Below are 20,968 nucleotides of genomic sequence, written 5' to 3' on the forward strand. Positions count from 1 at the left end.
TTGCCTGGATGTGTTGGCCATGGACTTAGAGGAGATATTTGGGAGCAAGCCTTTGAGGTGCTCCATTACGGCTCAGGCAGTTGGGCAGTAACGAGTGTTAGTAACGCGTTCAGGGGATTTATGATCATTAACGTTGGTCAATACAACAGCTGACGATGTGGTCACCACTACTCTGGTGGGCATGTTAGGGTTACCAGCCTGAGCGCCTCCTGGACACTTCCTGAAAAAAATCGGATTTGAAAGTGGAAAAAAGATGTTAAGTGTTCGATGGCAAGATCGGCCGACTTCCCTTCCAAGGGAGCCGGTCGGCCGAGCTGGATTTGTAATCCTGTGGTCCTTGGTTCGATCCCAGGCGCCGGCGAGAAACAATGGGCAGAGTTTCTTTTACCCTATGCCCCTGTTATCTAGCAGTAAAATAGGTACCTGGGTGTTAGTCAGCTGTCACGGGCTGCTTCCTGGGGGTGGAGGCCTGGTCGAGGACCGGGCCGCGGGGACATTAAGGCCCCGAAATCATCTCAAGATAACCTCAAGAAGGTTGTAAACGAGGGGTAACAAGGGATTTGTCTGTTCCTGCTGACCCTCCCGCGTACCGACTCACAATCGGTACGCTGTTACACCAGTTGATTGACAGTTGAGGCGGGACCAAAGAGCCAGAGCTCAACCCTCCCGCAAACACAACTGGGTGAGTAAAATGCCAGTTGGACAGGTATAAGTGTCCTGTGCTCCCGCCAGATGTCAGGTTCACCATTTGGTCACCATTTGGTCCGGGAGACATCACCCGTCACGCAGGGTGCAGTTGCGCCTCCACAGATCTCCAGGATCATCTTTTGATACTGGAAATGGCTCAAAAGGGCCACCACTTAGGGGCTATTCATGCCCGTGCCACCTCTTGGGTGGCTTAATCTTTATCAATCATCAATCAGATGTCAGTTCTGCCGCCTTACGCCTTCCTCTGACGTGATGTAAGCTGGTGCATTGTATCTAACGTTTTGTCCTCGTCTGTCTTCTCTTGATCAGTCCTGCAGTCGTTTCCAGGCCTTAGGCCCCGACACCTCTAGAGCCCAGTCTTCTGCTCCTCTGATCTCAAGCTAAGGGTGTTGTTGCTCGTGGTTCACTGGTATATTCACCCTTCCGTCCCAGTCTGCTGCTGCCCTTCATCCAACCCGTCCTCTTAAAAATAACGTCACTTTCCGCTGGTATGCGCACTATGGCCAAATTTGGACGTAACTTGAAGTGAAATCGACTCACAAAAGTGACGTACTGTTCCGTTTTCTGTTTGAGTCGTCCGGCTTACTCGGCCAGCTAAGAAAAGGAAACTTTCCATTAACGTTTTTCATACCATTTTGAAACTTTGAGACTTTCCTGCCCACCTAACCTATCAGAGGACCCTTAACTTACTGTTGAAAAAAAAATCCCAAATTTGTTAATTTTTTTTTTTTCATTTTCAAATTACGTCAATATTCGGCCATACGGGCAAACGGCCAAAAGCGACGTTCCTTTTAAGAGGACAGGTTGCATTCAGTGTGTGGTTTATCCACCTCTTGTGTCTTCTCTGTCCACTGTGACCATCACTAGTCGCCATTTTTCTTCTCAGCCTAACTGCGTTCTTTAACTTTCCCTGCCAACTCTGTTGAGGCCAGTGTGAGCTCAGGGGGTGAGGGACAACTCACGTTCTCCCTCACCACCTGAGACAGTAGAGGCTGTTGAACAGCACATTGCTACTGGCACCCCTGTGTCTCGCAGACAGAAATGTAAACTAGGTCCCTCCCCCTTCCTTCCTTCCCGACAGGTCAGAAAGCTTCAGTCCACCCCAACTCTCCACTTCTGACTGTCGCCGCACCTCCTCTCATCTCCGAGACGGAGTCAGCAGTCTTCACTGTGGAAACTTCAGGTGTTGTCCTTGATCCAGAGCTTATAGTAATCTGCATACACCATTAGGCAGGCGAGGAGTCACAATAACGTGGCTAAAGTATGTTGACCAGACCACTCACTAGAAGGTGAAGGGACAACGACGTTTCGGTCCATCCTGGACCATTCTAGAGTCGATTCTAAAGTCGACAATCGACTAGTGTGTGGTCTGGTCAACACACCATTAGGACGGTCTTTAGGAACAAAGATATGAACGTTTTCAGAACGCTGCAGCAACTTGTGATAACAGCACTACACATTTACACAATGTGCGTGTGTTCGAACACTTTATGTAGGGCAGACGTAAATCTGTGTATCTATGTATTTACGTATGTAGGTCAGCTTAGCATTTTAAAAGCACTACAATCACCTTCTGTGGTTGATTGTTCAATAAATCCCTGAACTATATGTTTAACACTTCTCTAACCCTGTCCATGGAGGACGGAAGAAAATGTATATATGCTGATTAGCATTGTAAATGTCTGGCCACGTCTGTGGTTGAAAATAATAATAAAAAATAAACATACATGTGTGTGTGTGTGGTCGTCCAAGTGTGTGGGGGGGGGGGGGCGCCCTCCTTACAACGGAAAGGAAGAAACTACAACGGTTTACTAGAAGACTTGGTCACTGAATTCAGGGGAAGGTTTGGGAACAAATTGAATAAAGTGAAGGTGACGATACAGGAATACAGGAGAAATACAAGGGGGTATGATGCAGAGGTACACAATACTCAGGGTGTTGATCAGCCAAACTGTTTAGGTGGGGACAGCAGGGTTACACAACTAGGTGAGTACAACTAGGTGAGTACAACTAGGTGAGTACGAGAGACATCTCCCGTCACGCAGGGTGCAGTCGCACCTCCACAGATCTCCAGTATCAGCTCTTGATACTGGTAATGGCTCAAAAGGGCCACCACTTACGGGCTATTCATGCCCGTGCCACCTTTTGGGTGGCTTAATCTGCATCAATCAATCGTATGCATACAAGCAGCATGTATACTTATAGCAACATACGTATATAAATACCATAGCAGCAGGCACTATTCCAGGGGAAGGGAATTATCAGGAGAAAGCGACTATATAGCACTGGGAAGGGGTCAATATCAGGATTAGGGATGGGACGGGGGAAGGAATGGTGGCCAACCACTTGGACGGTCGGGGATTGAACGCCGACCTGCATGAAGTGAGACCGTTGCTCTACCGTCCGCCCCAAGTGGTTACTATCCAGGGGAAGCAGCATGGAGTACCATTGCGAAGTGATCTTGATCAGAGAGAGGACAATAACTGGTATTGACCAGCAGAATCAATAAAAATTATATTTGCACACTTAAGACATTCCTGCCCAAATGTTTCGACCAGTTCCTCTCTTGATGGTCAGGTGAAAAGTTACTCTCAAGTTTATTCATTACACTCCTGACGGCAACTAATTTCTGTCTTCACTCACAATAAAATCCACAACTGGAGCACAGTTACTGGAATATGTATATTGTTGCGCGTGATTGTTGTGTGGTAATGGGTAGCTTGATGAGGCGTGTGTGTAGTTGATGAGTATTGGGTACACTACAATTACCACCGAGGCTGCTTCAGCTGTGTGAGGAATACATTAAGGTTCCTCGCGCGGCACTCTCTACCTTGTGAGGGCGTCACTCTGGCATGTGGCTGCTGGCCCAGCATGTGGCTGCTGGCCCAGGGGTGTGTACGATTAGTGTCTTGATTTCATGAGTGTTCCTTTGTCTGCCCCTCTCTTCTGTGTGTCTATTTTTCTCTTTTTGTCTTTCTCTCTCTCAAAAGCGCCCATTTCAGACTGCAAAGCAGCCGTCAGTTGTCGTAGTAAGGGCCAGTCCTACTTAAGGGGGGGCATAGACCTTGGCACCCTATGGCACTCCCCGTACCATCACAAATGACAAAGTTAAGCGAGCCTGGCTGCATGCGTCCGACTTCCAGCCTCGAGCAGACTTTTTATAGGTATAGATTGCACTGGGGCAGCAGTTAGTGCCTTGGTCTCTGTATGTCTGTCTCTGTCTCTCCCTTCCATTCTCTTACCCTTTCTCCCTCCCATTTTATATCCTTCCAATTAGTTCTCTTTTTCCTCCATTCCCTTCTTTATCCCTTCCTCGCATTCCCTTCATATCAACCACCACAGGCACAGCTCTGTAAATACACGCACACACGTTATAATAATGTTACGTTACGCTCTTAATTACTGAACAGCATTGTGGCCGATGGGTCTACAAGGTATGCGTACGCGGTGAGGCAAATCTGAGCATAAACACTAACATTAATTCTTATCCTTGCAGCCAGCAGCTCATTCCTGAGGGTAAAGACGATTACCGAAGGTCGAGGCGACTCCAGCAGCCTCAACTCCCGCAGCCTCGACTCCTGCAGCCTCAACTCCCGCAGCCTCGACTCTAGCAGCCTCAACTCCCACAGCCTCGTCTCCTGCAGCCTCAACTCCCGCAGCCTCAACTCCAGCAGCCTCAACTCCAGCAGCCTCAACTCCAGCAGCCTCAACTCCTGCAACCACAACTCCAGCAGCCTCCTCCTCCTGTTGCTGCCGCCCTGTCAGTAAAGTCAGGGAAGGCGCAGACGGAGGCGTGACGATGCAGGGGCAGCGAGCGGGAAGATCCAGAGTGTGGGTGTGGCGGTGTCTGGCGGCGGTCACCATACTGGTGTCCACACACGCACAGCTCGACTACGAAGATTCCACCTTAGGTCAGTCTGGGTTGCTTACATATATATACACAACATTCCATCCACCCACACAATCTCAATACCATTAAATGTTGTTACACCACATTTTCTCATAGTTAAGTATTGTCTCCATCAATCTAGCACTTGCATACACAGAGAAATCCCATTAAGGTGATATATCAACCTATCCCAGAGGTTAACTAGTGTATGGGAAGGCTGTGCTTAGGTTCGAACCCTCATCAAAGCTCCTGTGGCTTTGCTAATCTAACACTTGTTACCATCCTCTTCCTATTACAGGAGTGTACCTTGAGTCTGGCATGCTGCAAGGCCTCAGGTTCCAGACACAGGAACTCGTCAAGGCAGCTGTTAAGGAGGGGTCGGCAGCCATGACGCTGGGGTCGTTGTCTGTGCAGTTCCTGGCCTCCATGAACGACACATTGCCGGACAACACGACAGCCGTGCTCACTATGGTCTCCTGCACCAACACTCACGCCTGGGCCGACCGCCTCGTCCAGAATGGCACCCTCCATATTGCGCTTACTGGTGAGTGCTTTGTTCATCTACTAGATGGGTACCCGGCTATGCCCGGGTCAGCTTCCTCCCTTTTTCTCTATTCCCCCTCTTTCCCTCCCCCCTCTTCTACTCTCTCTACAGTATTTCTTTTCCCAAACATTCCCCTCCATCTCACCCCCTCCCTCTCTCCTGCCTTCTCCCCCATAACTTCTCTGGGAAAATGTAATATTATAAGAGCTTGTACATTTTAATTCTGATGACCAGAATCTGAATAAATCTGTGTTCATTTTCGAGTAAATGCTGGGAGTAAGGAAGTAAACAATGCACGGATAAGTGGTGCGAGTAAGCAGGTACTCTATGGAAAACAAATCCCTAATTTCAGGCTTCATGAGAATCACAGGTGCCACTATAGTTGCAGATACTTTTTTTTTTAAATTGGGTACTATGGCCGACCTCGACTGCCTTGTGACTCGTATAACCCCGTGTTTGATCTCGAAACATTGGGTGTGGAGTGGCCAAAGAACCTGGCCAGCTACTTCTGTCAGACAGACATTACGTTTTATAGTCTTTCCACTCACCTGGGTTCTAGGAGACTCGAACCGTGGACCCCACGCATGAGAGGCCGAAACACACTCGACTGAGCTATTGAGTAGTCTTAATAAGGACTATATTCCATTTGATATTTCATTTTATTGATGTGTGTACAGGGGGAGAGAGCTTGAGCCTATGCCTTACTTTTCTTGAAACTGTGTAGTTAGTCAACCAACTACTTCTTCAGATCATTCCAATGTTACCTTACCTTGAGGTTACCTTGAGGTGCTTCCGGGGCTTAGTGTCCCCGCGGCCCGGTCGTCGACCAGGCCTCCTAGTTAATGTTAGATTAATTATTTTCAGAAATTCCTGGACATTTTCAGCAATGCCGTGAAAAATGTTTGGAAAATCATTAAAACTTGTCAGATGTACAGCACCTCCATGATAATCTGTTTTATGCAAAAAAAGAACTTATTATAACTACTACTATACAGCTTGAGTTTCACAAAAAAATCATTTTAATTTAAAATCAAGAACTTTGTAAATATCTTGATTTAAATCTTAGTGATTTTAAATCAAACAACCCAGATTAATCTTTCTTTAATGATCTCTGTCGTTGCTTATTTTTAAAGCAACGTTAAGGATTGTACAGATGGGGATAATTTAGTTCCTTCTCTCGCTCTCTTCACCACCATATTTGATCTGTTATATGATTTTCTTTTGTTTTAAATTATTTTCTTCCTGCTGTGTGAGCTTTAGTTCTTCCATTATAGTTATGTTCCCCCGTTTTCTTTTTCACATGAACCTAATCTCACAAAATGTTGACTGAAATGTTATATTCACATGACAGAATTCCTCCATATCAGTCTTAATCCCTGGAAACACAAACCGTAACTGTCTCTATTTTCCGCTTGTTACAACTTGTAATAAAGTTGTTACATCTTGGCTTAACGTGTTTATGACGTATTAGAACGTTGTTACAACTTGCTATATTGGTTGTTATAACTGGTTAGAAGGTGTTCAAACTTGCTCGAACGTTGTACCAACGTCGTAGTTTCGATGTGTGTTTGGCAGGATGTTATCTACCATTGAACTGTGTGTGTACTCACATAGTTGTATTGTGTGGGATGGCTCTTGGGTCCTGCATCTCAACCCTTTGAGCGACTGGTGAATAGGTTCTAGAACCTATTAGGCTCTGTCATACCTATATTTAAAGCTGTGTCTGGAGTTTACCTCCATCACCACTTCATCTTTTTTTTTTTGTGCATTGTCCGGACAATGTAAACTTAGTATTATGATCTCGGTGGCTCATTTAGGTTGTCATTTGCCATAGGTGTTCCCTTGAATGGGAACCGGTCGGCCGAGCGGACAGCACGCTGGACTTGTGATCCTGGGTTCGATCCCAGGCGCCGGCGAGAAACAATGGGCAGAGTTTCTTTCACCCTATGCCCCTGTTACCTAGCAGCAAAATAGGTACCTGGGTGTTAGTAAGCTGTCACGGGCTGCTTCATGGGGGTGGAGGCCTGGTCGAGGACCGGGCCGCGGGGACACTAAAGCCCCGAAATAATCTCAAGATAACCTCAAGTATAGTCTTTGTCTGCCCTGTGATTCTCCTGAGAATCTTGTGTGGTAGCCATGTCTCCTGTCCTCGTAGCTCATTCCTCTCAGCTCTGGGACTGTGGAAAGTTTACTATAAAGTAATCAACCTACTCAATTATGGGGTCGGTAAAAACAATTTGAGACTGGGTAGAAATTTCAGTTCTTCTACATTCATAAATAATTGAATGAATAAATAGTTTATTTATTAATTTATTTAGGTAAACGTTCATACATACATCGTTACAAACAGAATGTTGGATTTCTAGATAGTATATACTATGCCTAAAGCCACGAATACGCACAGCATTTCGGGCAGGATGTGGGTAAAATCTTAAACAACTACAAACAAGGTTCAGAGGAATCTGTCCTGTATAGACGTGAGAGTAACGAGTGAGCAACAGCTGGTTGCTCACTCGTGTGAGCCGAGTTTCAGTGAGCCTAAAGTTTTTGAGTTTCACCAGCCTAAATTGAGGCTGATGAAACTCAAAGTAGCCTCGCAAGTAATGTCAAATTAGGCTTCTCGCAGTACAAACACGTCTCATTCCTTACCTGCAAGAAGCTCTTAAACAAATTAAATAATATGACAGACACTCCACACATCTGGAAAATGAACCGACGACATTTCGATCCATCCTGAACCCTTACATGACCTGATAGTGGTCCAGGACGGACTGAAACGTTGTTGGTACTTCATTTTTAGAAGTGTGTCGAGGGAGTCGACGCTCCTGTCACGTGATTGTGACTCATTGTCTGCATATAATATCATGGTTTTACACTCAGATTATTAGGTTACTAGAATTGCTGATGACTAATTTAATCAGGGATATCGTACATAGCCCATCCTCCTGTTTTGGTAGCACTTATAGTGCTGATGAGGACCATAGTATATACCAACCTACAACGAAATTAGAAAATGGAAATACAGTATGAACTATTGCAACCCATCTAGAACATATTAGTGTTCTTCTCAGAATGTGTGGCAGAGGAGTGAGGTTGTATGGTGGAGAACGAGAGCCACGGTTTATGTAGGACAGAAGTAAATGTGCGTTTCTGTATGTAGGTTAGATTAGCATTTTATAAGCACTACAATCACTTTCTGTGGTTGATTGTTTAATAAATCACTGAAGTGTGTATTTAACAGATATCTAACCCTGTCCATGGAGGGTAGAAGGAAAATGTATATATTCTGGTTAGCATTGTAAATGTGTGTCCACGTCAGTGGTAGAAAATAATAATAGTAATAAAAATGAAATAATGAGGGCAGCTTGAAGGACGAGGCTGCGCCGGGTGGCGGCGTCCAATGGCTTGATAAGTTTTATGTTAATTCTAATTATTATTGTGATTATATTTTAACCAACACACCAACCCACTGATAATTAACGGCATAGTTCTACATATTTGGATATTAAATATATTGGATTCCTAAATGCGAATATCTTTTTTTTTAATATAATTGAAGTACAGCCTAAATGTTTTGGCTAGGATATTATCAATCAACAGGTGTACAGGTTCCTGAGCCTATTGGGCTCTATCATATCTACACTTGAAACTGTGCATGGAGTCAGCCTCCACCACATCACTGCCTAATGCGTTCCATTTGTCAACCACTCTGACACTGAAAAAGTTGTGTGCGAGTTTGCTTGCGTGTTTTTGTGTACAAATGTGGAACCTAGTGACTTTGTACTAAGGTAATGTGCAGGTGTTTTTATACCGTGCTCCAGGCAGCGCGTGTTTATCACTGTTATGTGACGTGTCTGTTACTCTCACTCACACTATGAACTTAAAAACACGAAAGTATTTTTTAGTTGGAATCATTTACACAGCGCCTCGGTAACTGCCTCGCTGAAGGTCTTACCATTAATCAACATGCAAATGCCTGTTAACTGTACCGCTTTCTGTACCGCTAAAAAATTACCATACGCTACAATACTCTTGACTACAGCAAGGAGATTCCTTCACCTAACTACAAGGTGATTACAGCCTCGCCCTGGGTGCTGATTATATACCTTAATTACCTCACACGTCTTCCTTTATGGCCACAAGTGACTTGTTACATATTATTATTCATAGTAATGATAATTAGTAGGAACAATAATATTATTATAGTAATAATAATGAAAATAATAATATAAGGTGTTTGTAATACCTTGGCGAAGGTATCGTATGCGTTAGACTGGGCCACTGTGGGTAGACTGGGCCACTCTGTGGGTAGACTGGGCCACTCTGTGGGTAGACTGGGCCACTCTGTGGGTAGACTGGGCCACTCTGTGGGTAGACTGGGCCACTCTGTGGGTAGACTGGACCACTCTGTGGGTAGACTGGGCCACTCTGTGGGTAGACTGGGCCACTCTGTGGGTAGACTGGGCCACTCTGTGGGTAGACTGGGCCACTCTGTGGGTAGACTGGGCCACTCTGTGGGTAGCAGGATTGTATGGCCAGGTAGCGGCTCCCAGGTGAGCTCTGGTGATACTTCATTCATGTTATGTATATATTAAGTCAGTGTTCTTGCGGCCACGTATTGATTGTGGTAGCGTCTGGGTTTAGCTAGTTCTGGTGGGTGGTGGTTGGTGGTCCACTGTGTGGTGGTTGGTGGTCCACTGGCTGGTGGTAGTGGTGGTTTAGGGTCCATTGCTGGTGGGTCATAGTCGAGGGAATTCATTTGCAATTCCATCAGCATTTGTGTATGACTTTAATACTAGTACTCTCTACTGGGCGGCTCTGCTTTCTTCAAGGTATATTGCCACCAACTATGTCATGGCCAATACTGTTAGGGGAGGTGGCGACTGTTTAGTCACTAATGTTCGCGGCTCAGGATGTCAACCTCTACACGCTGGCTTGACCAATTATTCAGTCGTACTGAGCTCTTTGATGCCTATTTTAGCTGCTGTGGTCCACTGCTTCCATTCTTATCTGTCCCGCTTCTTTAGTTGTCTGAGCTACTTCAGACACTTGCTTTGCTTCGCTGATTTTCTTTGCTTCCTTTCTATCCTCCCCTGATTGATGAAGATTAAGCCACCCAAAAGGTGGCACGGGCATGAATAGCCCGTAAGTAGTGGCCCTTTTGAGCCATTGCCATAGGCACAATCAGAGAACACTGTATAAACATCAGAGGTCCACGGTTGTTCAACGTCCTCCCAGCGAGCATAAGAAATATTGCCAGAACAACCGTGGACATCTTCAAGAGGAAACTAGATTTATTCCTCCAAGGAGTGCCGGACCAACCGGGCTGTGGTGGGTATGTGGGCCTGAGGGCCGCTCCAAGCAACAGCCTGGTGGACCAAACTCTCACAAGTCGAGCCTGGCTTGGGAAGTAGGTAACCAGGCACCAGTATCAAGAGCTAATATTGGAGACCTATGGAGACGCGACTGCACCCTGCGTGACGGGAGATGTCTGCCCCTACCCCCTCCCTTGACTTGTCTTGACTAATGTATACCAAATGGCAAGTCCCTCTGCCTCTCAGTTATGACTTCTCGGCCAATATATATTTCACTGCAGCAATATTCTGAAAGATTACTTCCACTGGTCGATTCCTGCCCCTTTGAAACATTAACCTGTATTTTGGTAAGAATTTCTGAAGTTTCTCTCTAGTCTTCTCTTTCGTCACGTGTCCCTCTCTGGTTCTGAAAGATGAGATTATCACCTTTATCTTTATTATCTGTTGTTGTCTGTCTTCCCTCCTCTCTTGCCTTCCCCTCTTGCCTTCCCCTCTTGCCTTCCCCTCTTGCCTTCCCCTCTTCTTCCACTGAATTTATTCTATTTTGAAGCCCATATATATTTTCCTCTTGTGGGTTATTTCTTTACCAGTTGGGGAGCCGGTCGGCCGAGCGGACAGCACGCTGGATTTGTGATCCTGTGGTCCTGGGTTCGATCCCAGGCGCCGGCGAGACACAATGGGCAGTTTCTCTTTCACCCTATGCCCTTGTTACCTAGCAGTAAAATAGGTACCTGGGAGTTAGTCAGCTGTCACGGGCTGCTTCCTGGGGGTGGAGGCCTGGTCGACGACCGGGCCGCGGGGACACTAAAGCCCCGAAATCATCTCAAGATAACCACCTTCAAGGTCGCTGCTGGAAGGTCATCACTCATGCCAGGGTTTGTTTCTCGGTTCTCAATTACCTATTTTATCTCTTCCCCTTTCCTGAATTTCTTGTGTTTTCTTATGTTGTAAAGTTGCCTCTGCTTGTAGCCCTCCTTTGACTTTCGCCTTTTTCTCTCCGCTCTTCACATCTCTTATGGTGGTTTTTGGCTGCTCTTTCGTCTGGGCGTCTGATGATGATAATATGTTCCATGTTCCCATGTTGACCTTTGGATATTACTTTTCCTTATTTTTCAGGGAATAATAAGGAAAGTCCTGTCACAATCACGTGACAGGAGCGTCAACTCCCTCGACACACTTCTGAAGTACCACTAACGACTCCTTGTCCCTACCTCATGTAGAGACACTCGTCTCTTTGTGAGAGGCGCTTTCTCTAGTCTTCCTTCCTAGCTTACGGGCTATTCATGCCTGTTATAAATAATAGTGTGTGGGGCTTCTATGGGGAACTGGTCCTATTAAGGGGTAAGGGTAGTTAGAAGACAAGAGTATCAAATATGGGAGAGCTAAAAGGCCCGGCCCCCAAAATAAACTATCCACAGTAGTAATAACTTGCTACAAGACCATATATGTTAGTCTAAGGGTTGATCACTGCGCTCCCACACAGGAAGAAGAGATACTCTGTAATTCATGTACTTATTTATTAACCCGTTAACAACCCCCCATATACACTCACACCAATAACAATAATAATAATAACTTTACCACACTATCTTACGTTAAAAGCCTTGGTCCACATAGGCAGGATACAAGGTTTACACTAATAACAAGCTAGGGTAAAGTACTACTGGATAAGCACTGAAGCTGGATGCAGCTTAGGGTAGAGACATCACGTGGTACCCTAATACAAAACAACACTTAGGGTTACCCAAAACACTGGCAACTACTACCCCCAGGTCTCACCAATCGTTACTACCAGAGTAGGTACACTTAGAAATCATACAATACTTAACTTAATGGTACAGGAACTTAGGGTAAGAGAAATAAGAGGAGAAGGGAGGAGATTAGGGGTGCAGCCACAGAGTAGGTCTCGTCCGCACGAACGCCAGCCAGAGAAGCACCTCCTAGCGACCAGCTAGGCCTCCCATGTCGTGGTGCCGGAAGGAGCCTGATTGATCGTGCAGCTAAGCACATTAAAGATCTTCCCCTATGCAATGTATTGTTACTTTACAAATGATTAGAAAGTATTAGTAAGCAAAGTTGGTGCCTATGTTATTATTTAATAATCAACCCCCAGCTCAGTCTTTAAATGCTCTTTAAGAAACAATAATAGTCTTACGTCTGGCAGGGAAGATACAAACAATTGCCGCTCGCGATGCACTCAACTGTACTACCAGAAAGTTTAATAGCTCAATTTTGACCTGGTTTCCACTGGAGAACCCAGGGTCGTAACACTGCCCGTGCCACCTCTTGGGTGGCTTAATCTTAATCAATCAATCTAGTCTTCCTAGTACACCGTACTACGGTCACTGTCATCGCCATAGTTTTGATTTGATTGATTGTTGCGGCCAGAGGCGGCTAGTTTATTGTGCACCCCATACTCATCCTGTGAGCGGTAGCGCAAAAAGCATTACAGATGGCACAAAAGGTCTTTATCAGACCTCATCTTAGATTATTATATAAACAATTCCATCTATCCTTCACACCTTATAGTTAGAGAGAATGTTCTATTACAAGAGCTATATATTTACAGTAAGTAATTATACATTGATGGTAAGTCTTCACCATACACTAACTCCTCCTGGCTTCCTTCACCAGAGTCCGGGTGTCCACGGATCACCTCCTCGACAGCCATCACGGTTCCCCTGATTAAGGGGTCTAGGGACATTGTGCAGGTGTTCAGGGACTTGAGGGACAAGGATACACTTATCTGGAGAGACATCGTTCTCATCCACGACAACAGCATAGGTAAGTGCCTTGGCTTCTCTCACCTCTTAAGCACTTTCTTTCCCAAGAGCAAGCTTGTGTAACAGAGCTGGCATGGGAACAGAGCAATCGACTTGAGAATGGTCCAGGACGGACCGAAACGTCGTCGTCCCTTCACATTCTAGTGTGGTCTGGTCATCAACAGAGCACCAACTTTCTTCCATGTCATGGGGAGACTGAACAAAAACACTGTTGTCTCGCCTCTTTCCTCCAACGAGGAGGCGACAAGCCACATGGCACCTCGGCTGCATTTCCGACGGTTCCTTTCATATAAAAGGGGTGACGCAGAGGAAAATGAAAATCCTTACGGGCTCACCATAGTCCGTGCTACATGGACACTCCGTTCTGAATAGCTAAATCTTTAACAACAACAACAACACAAGGAAAATGAAACTCGTGTCCCTACCAAAAGTAGGGACAAACACGACAGATCCTTGAGGGTGAGCGTGGTATAACCTAGCCCGGGGCACCTTCTCTCCTCTGGGCTGCTGATATAACCTCAAGAACACTATATAGTCAGACTGGCTGTGTTTTCTCTCGACAACTGTCTCGCCTCACGAGCACCAGGCAGTAGATCTACTGCTCATATTGCTTCATCCTTTTGTACATCTTCCCCTCAGAACCCACTGTGTCACCCACATAATCTACATTGTCACCCTCCACAACCTACTGTCATCCCCCACAACCTACACTGTCTCCAACACATCCTACACTTACGAAACAACGATGAACCTACCAGCCAGTCGCTGAATACTCAACCTTGAGAGTTACAGGACTACAAATAACATTCAAAGCAAAAACAAATATAAAATAATGAGGCGGAATGAGAAACCCCACTAAGGCTGTGAGGTGGGCTCGAACTTACAACCCTGGCACTGCCAGCCGGGCCGCATTTGAGCACGAGGCTGGCAATACTGAGAGCGTAGGTTAGCGCCCACCTCACAGCCCTGGTGGGGTTTCCCATTGATATATATCACATTAGTGTGACGCGTGTATAAGAGGTGGATGTTAGCCGAGATGTATGTAACATCCACCATGCTAGGAAGTCTTCAATAATGAGAATGGCGGCATGCGTCTCCCTCTGCTGGAGCTTGGTGTAATGGCGGGTTCCTCCCTGTGTTCCAGATCAGTTGGAGCTGAATGATATCGTGACGCTACTGATGGAGACGGCTCCTGGGACGCCCGTCACTCCAGAGAACCAGAAGACTTCTGGGACCCAAGAGTCCTCCATCACCATCATCGACATGGCCACGCCTGAAGCCTCTTCTATGAAGTGAGTACCATAATAATAATATAAATACATACAAAGGGATGAGGTAGGGAAGGGAATTATCAAGGAGAGCGCCAAGCCATTACAACTATATAGCACTGGGAAGGGGTCAGGATTAGGATTGGGATGGGACGGGGAGAAAGGAATGGTGACCAACCACTTGTGGACGGTCGGGGATTGAACGCCGACCTGCATGACGCGAGACCGTCACTCTACCGTCCAGTCCAAGGGATTGGAGTAAGTAAGTACCAGAAGAAAGCTTCAAGTTCATCTTGCAATATTAGTAATGTCTCCAGGTCCTGCCAAGACTGTTATGGGTAGAATTTGGCATCACTGAAACTACCTTGCCACCTTCACCTCTAGAAACTTGTCTTGCGTCACTTATCAAGGTTCTTAGTTCTTATTTCAGGTGTCGGGATTTATCTTTAGATGAAGATGCTGACTCAGTGGCTTTCCTCTCAGACTACTTCACTGTGGCACTAATAATTCTTTGTTTCCCGACATGACGACTAGAATAACTTTGTTTGCCGCAGATGTAATGCCTTAATGAAGATTGGTCTCGTGTTGATATCCTCAGGTGGCGAGTATGTATATATTCCAGTATGCCTTTAAGTCCCAGCTTGGTTGTGGAGGTGGAGATCATTCTATGTTTGTACTCTCTTATTTCTACTCGCCTATTTGTGCCTGCAAGATCGAGCTCTAGCTCTTTTCTAGCCGCTTGTTGTCTAGTGCAATGACTCCTGACCTATTTCCCTATCATGACCTCCTTTTACATTTATGGAGTTTCTCTATAACCTGCTCTGTTAGGTTATTCCATTTACTATCCTTACACTAAAGTAAATTGTCTAACATCTCTATTACACATTTGAGTATCAAGCCTCCATCCATGCCCCTTTGTTCTGTTGGTATTCATTGTAAACATTTACCATGTTTCCTCACTTTAAGTATTTTATATACATGTATCATGTGTCCCTTCCTCCCCCTTCTCTTCTCAAACGTCGTCAGGTTTAGTTCCTTCAGTCTCTCTTCGTACCTCACCCTTCGCAGCTCTGGGACGAGTCTCGTTGCAAACTTCTGAACCTTTTCGAGCTTCCTTGTGTGTGTTTTCAAGATGGGGGCTCCACGTCGGGGTGACATACTATTAGACTGGCCTGACATAGGCGGTATTCAGTGATAAGTCTCCATATTCAAGTTCCTCTAGGATGTTCTGGCTTTTGCTAGCATAGAGTATGCTAGCAAAAGTATATTTAAGTTTAGTCTAAGTTAGGCTTCCCAATGACGTATCCACATGGTGAGGACTGATTCACTGCCTTAATGCCTGAGACACCCCTGGGAATGGAGAAATTCACTTCAATATAAGAGGTTGTAAAATGGTTTCCCCTGGCTAACTCTGGGATACCCAACCCCTGCATGCACTTATCGGTCAACCTTGCCGCCCTGTCAGGCTCAGTACCCCTTCTAAGGTGCCCCCTTGTGGCACTGCCCGCAGGGTATTGTCTCGCCCTTCAGGGTAGGACTCGGTGACCTGGTCAGTGATACATTACTCAAAATATTAATAAAAAACATGGTGATGAGGAACTGGAGTGCAGTATGATAATTTTAGTCGCCTGCATACTAGTGTGTACAACACCAGTCAGCTAGACAGCAGGTGGTCAACAACGATGTGTATCTGCGTATTGAAGGCACAGGTTATAATGTTACATTTCAAACGGGATACATTCCGAGTCTTGGAGTATTGATGTGTTCGTCCTCACAAGATGGTAACGACTTGAGGTGGTGGGTGCGCAGAATATAGTCTTCCAGGGAAGTGTGTGTGTGTGTGTGTGTGTGTGTGTGTGTGTGTGTGTGTGTGTGTGTGTGTGTGTGTGTGTGTGTGTGTGTGTGTGTGTGTGTGTACTCGCCTATTTGTGCTTGCGGGGGTTGAGCTCTGGCTCTTTGGTCCCTCAACCGTCAATCAACTGGTGTACAGATTCCTGGGCCTATTGGGCTCTATCATATCTACACTTGAAACTGTGTATGGAGTCAGCCTCCACCACATCACTGCCTAATGCATTCCACCTGTTAACTACTCTAACACTGAAAAAGTTCCTTCTAACGTCTCTGTGGCTCATGTGGGTACTCAGTTTCCACTGTGTGTGTGTGTGTGTGTGTGTGTGTGTGGGCGGGCGGGCGGGCGGGCGGGCGACAAGCACAGCGGTGGCGGCGACGAGGGCGGTATGAGGTCTTTCCCAGTCAGTGTCACTTGGGGAGTACAGGCCAACGATTGAAGAATATTTGTCTTTGATTCGGTGAGAGACTTGGTAGGTATCCATCAGTATAGGCAGACATACTGGTATACCATTATCAGGGACAGGCATCAGTATATGCCACCTGGTATACCATTGTCAGGGGACAGGTATCAGTATAGGCCACCTGGTATACTATTGTCAGGGGACAGGAAGGCTCACAGGCTTATGGGGCTCCATTAATGCCAGTAGCGAGTTACCGCACGGTCACCCATCCAGTTTCTGACGTGAAGCAACACTGCTTAACCTGACTTAACGAGTGAGGCTGACACGATCTACTGGGCGTCTGCCACGAGCGAGTGGCCAGGAGTCGTGTCTCAACGGTAAAGACCAGGGACCAGATTCACGAAGCAGTTACGCAAGCACTTACGAACCTGGGGCCAGATTCACGAAGCAGTTACGCAAGCACTTACGAACCTGGGGCCAGATTCACGAAGCAGTTACGCAAGCACTTACGAACGTGTCCATCTTTCCTCAATCTTTGACGGCTTTGGTTACATTTATTAAACAGTTTACAAGCATGAAAACTTGCCAATCAACTGTTGTTATTGTTATAAACAGCCTCCTGGTGCTTCGGAGCTCATTAACTGTTTAATAATTGTAAACAAAGCCGCCAAAGATTGAGAAAAGATGTACAAGTTCGTAAGTGCTTGCGTAACTGCTTCGTGAATCTGGTCCCATATAAGTAAGCTTACACTTCACCACAATACGATGCCAGCGTAAGAATAACTTACATTTTGTAAATAAGAATCTTACTCTTACTTAAATGTAAGTTTCCGACGACCAATTGCCGTCCTTCACGTGTGATATACGAGGTACTTAAGGCTGACCGCGCACATTCATAATGTACAGTCAACACTTTCCTCCATCGGATAAATAAAAATCTTTGGCGGCGGAGAAATCTTGGTTGTTGGGTTATGGTTCTTTGGCGGCGGAGAAATCTTGGTTGTTGGGTTATGGTTCTTTGGCGGCGGAGAAATCTTGGTTGTTGGGTTATGGTTCTTTGGCGGCGGAGAACTCTTGCCTGTTGGGTTATGGTTCTTTGGCGGCGGAGAAATCTTGGTTGTTGGGTTATGGTGTTGTTGTATTTTGCACTCAATCACAACCCGAGTATGGGGGCCTGACGGCTGAGTGGACAGCGCTCAGGATTCGTAGTCCTTACCCGCCAAACACAGACCGTAACTCTCTCTATTTTCCGCTTGTTACAACTTGTAATAAAGTTGTTACATCTTGGCTTAACGTGTTTATGACGGATTAGAACGTTGTTACAACTTGCTATATTGGTTGTTATAACTGGTTAGGACGTGTTAAAACTTGTTCCAACGTCGTAGTTTCGGTGTGTGTTTGACGGGTAGGTTCCGGGTTCGATCCCCGGCGGAGGAGGAAACAAATGGGCAGAGTTCCTTTCACCCTGATGCACCTGTTCACCTAGTAGTAAATAGTTACCTGGGAGTTAGACAGCTGCTACGGGCTGCTTCCTGGGGATGTGTAACAAAAAGGCCTGGTCGAGGACCGGGCCGCGGGGACGCTAAGCCCCGAAATCATCTCAAGATAACCTCAAGATAACCTGTACTTTGTCGAGCCCAAATACTTTGAGATCTTTTGAGGTTTGTGATGAGGAACTATTTAGTTTGATTTGATGATGGGATGATTTTTCATAAAGGAATTAGGAACTAGTTCAGCAACCAGGAGGCCTGGTCGATGACCGGGCCGCGGGGACACTAAGCTCCGGAAGCACCTCAAGGTAGCCTCAAGGTAGGTAGGTAGTTTATTTTCATTTAAATGTCCTAAAGTATTTGAATAAACGAAGAATGTTGTATTTAAGGTTAATGCATTAAGTATTAATGTTAAATTATTTGAATAAACGAACAATGTTGTATTTAAGGTTAATGCATTAAGTATTAATGTTAAATTATTCATGCAGGTTATTTTAGTATTTACTAACGTCAAACAGATTTTAAAGTGATAAATAAAACCATAAATAATAGACTTCACAGCTGCCAGTGTATAATACATTAACTACTACTATTAATATTCTGATTGTACAACCACAAACTTTTGCATACTCCACTAAATCGATTAGACAGTTATCAGAATGTATATGTCCTTACTAAACTTAGCTGTGACGGTTGTGCAGTTTAAAGTGTAGTTGTAACAATAAAGTCCGTTAGGGCGGTTATAACGGCCCCAACCGTCACACATTGTGGACACCCTCATGGTCGATCTTGTTCATATTTCAAAGAAAGTGGTTTGTAAAAGCTTCGTGTAATGCCAAATCTCTGGTAATAATTAGTGATTTATTGATCGCAGTTAGCTATTGGCCGCAGTGTAAAGGACGTGTACATGGAACTGATCTTTGGGAATGTTTGTGGAAGATTAATATGACGGTAAGAGAGAGTAGACACTGTTGATGGTGTTTGGGGGTGATGCTTCGTGGGTAAACTCTTTAATGAAGAGTTCTTGTTCTTTAATGTACGCTTTGGCTCTGTGTACTCGCCTATACTCGCCTAGTTGTGCTTGCGGGGGGTTGAGCTCTGGCTCTTTGGTCCCGCCTCTCAACCGTCAATCAACTGGTGTACAGGTTCCTGAGCCTATTGGGCTCTATCATATCTACACTTGAAACTGTGTGTGGAGTCAGCCTCCACCACATCACTGCCTAATGCATTCCATCCGTTTGTGTGTGTGTGTTGTCCCTATGTATTTACTGTTTGTGCTTGCAGGATCGAGGTCATAGCTCTTGGACCCCGCGATTCTAACAGTAGGTTGTCTAGTGTGCTCACTGAACACACTCAACCTATTTTTGTCATTCTCGTTCTCGCACGCACGCACGCACATCCCCGGGACGCAGCCCGCGACAAGTAACTGCCAGGTTTATTGCTATGGTCAAACTCTTCCCATTTATTTCTGCATCGACCACGAATTGAATTGTGTATGTATGTGTGTGTATGCATGTGTGTGTGTATGTGTATGTATGTGTATGTATGTGTATGTATATGTATGTGTATGTATGTATGTGTATGTGTGTGTGTATGTGTGTGTGTATGTATGTATGTGTGTGTGTATGTATGTGTGTACTCACCTAATTGTACTCACCTAATTGTGCTTGCGGGGGTTGAGCTTTGGCTCTTTGGTCCCGCCTCTCAACTGTCAATCAACTGGTGTACAGATTCCTGAGCCTACTGGGCTCTATCATACCTACATTTGAAACTGTGTATGGAGTCAGCCTCCACCACATCACTTCCTAGTGCATTCCATTTATTAACTACTCTGACACTGAAAAAATTCTTTCTAACGTCTCTGTGGCTCATCTGGGTACTAAGTTTCCACCTGTGTCCCCTTGTTCGTGTCCCACCCGTGCTGAAGAGTTTGTCTTTGTCCACCCTGTCAATTCCCCTGAGAATTTTGTAGGTGGTTATCATGTCTCCCCTTACTCTTCTGTTTTCCAGGGATGTGAGGTTCAGCTCCTTTAGCCTTTCCTCGTAGCTCAATCCTCTCAGTTCCGGGACGAGCCTGGTGGCATACCGCTGAATCTTCTCTAACTTTGTCTTGTGTTTAACTAGGTATGGACTCCAGGCTGGAGCTGCATACTCCAGGATTGGTCTTACATAAGTGGTATACAGGGTTCTGAAAGATTCCTTACACAAGTTTCTGAAGGCAGTTCTTATGTTGGCCAGTCTAGCATATGCCGCTGATGATGATGCCGGTGTGTGTATGTATGTGTGTGTATGTGTGTGTGTGTATGTATGTGTGTATGTATGTGTGTGTATGTTTGTATGTTTGTGTGTATGTTTGTGTGTGTGTATGTGTGTGTGTGTGTGTGTGTGTGTATGTATGTGTGTGTGTATGTATGTGTGTATGTATGTGTATGTATGTGTATGTGTGTGTGTGTGTGTGTGTGTGTGTGTGTGTGTGTGTGTGTGTGTGTGTGTGTGTGTGTGTATGTGTGTGTGTGTGTGTGTGTGTGTGTGTGTATCTATGCGTGTGTGTGCTCACCTAAATGTGCTTCCTGAGTCTAGTGTTATGTAGCTCTTAAGCTCGGACATTCAACAAGGAGTTAGTGTGGGTTTTAACAAATGGCTATTCACACGTGTTATTTAAATCATAGTTACATTTAAAACCGTGTTGTTATCATCGATAAATTCCTCATACGAACCA

At 45.4% G+C, this 20,968-nt stretch overlaps 1 protein-coding gene across 4 annotated transcripts in view; it reads left to right on the forward strand.

Moving 5' to 3' along the window:
- The window catches only part of LOC123747176 (ionotropic receptor 93a), a 71,675-nt gene that overhangs the window by 24,355 nt on the left and 26,352 nt on the right, over positions 1-20,968 (forward strand). For all 4 annotated transcript variants that reach the window (XM_069313952.1, XM_069313953.1, XM_069313954.1 and 1 more), the window contains exons 2-5: positions 4,205-4,619; positions 4,896-5,141; positions 13,091-13,240; positions 14,384-14,531. In XM_069313952.1, coding sequence (XP_069170053.1) covers positions 4,508-4,619; positions 4,896-5,141; positions 13,091-13,240; positions 14,384-14,531 — 656 coding nt within the window. In that variant the 5' untranslated portion in view covers positions 4,205-4,507. The remainder of the gene's footprint in view (positions 1-4,204; positions 4,620-4,895; positions 5,142-13,090; positions 13,241-14,383; positions 14,532-20,968) is intronic.

The sequence above is a fragment of the Procambarus clarkii genome, chromosome 77 (genome assembly GCF_040958095.1).
Source record: "Procambarus clarkii isolate CNS0578487 chromosome 77, FALCON_Pclarkii_2.0, whole genome shotgun sequence".
Lineage (NCBI taxonomy): Eukaryota > Metazoa > Arthropoda > Malacostraca > Decapoda > Cambaridae > Procambarus > Procambarus clarkii.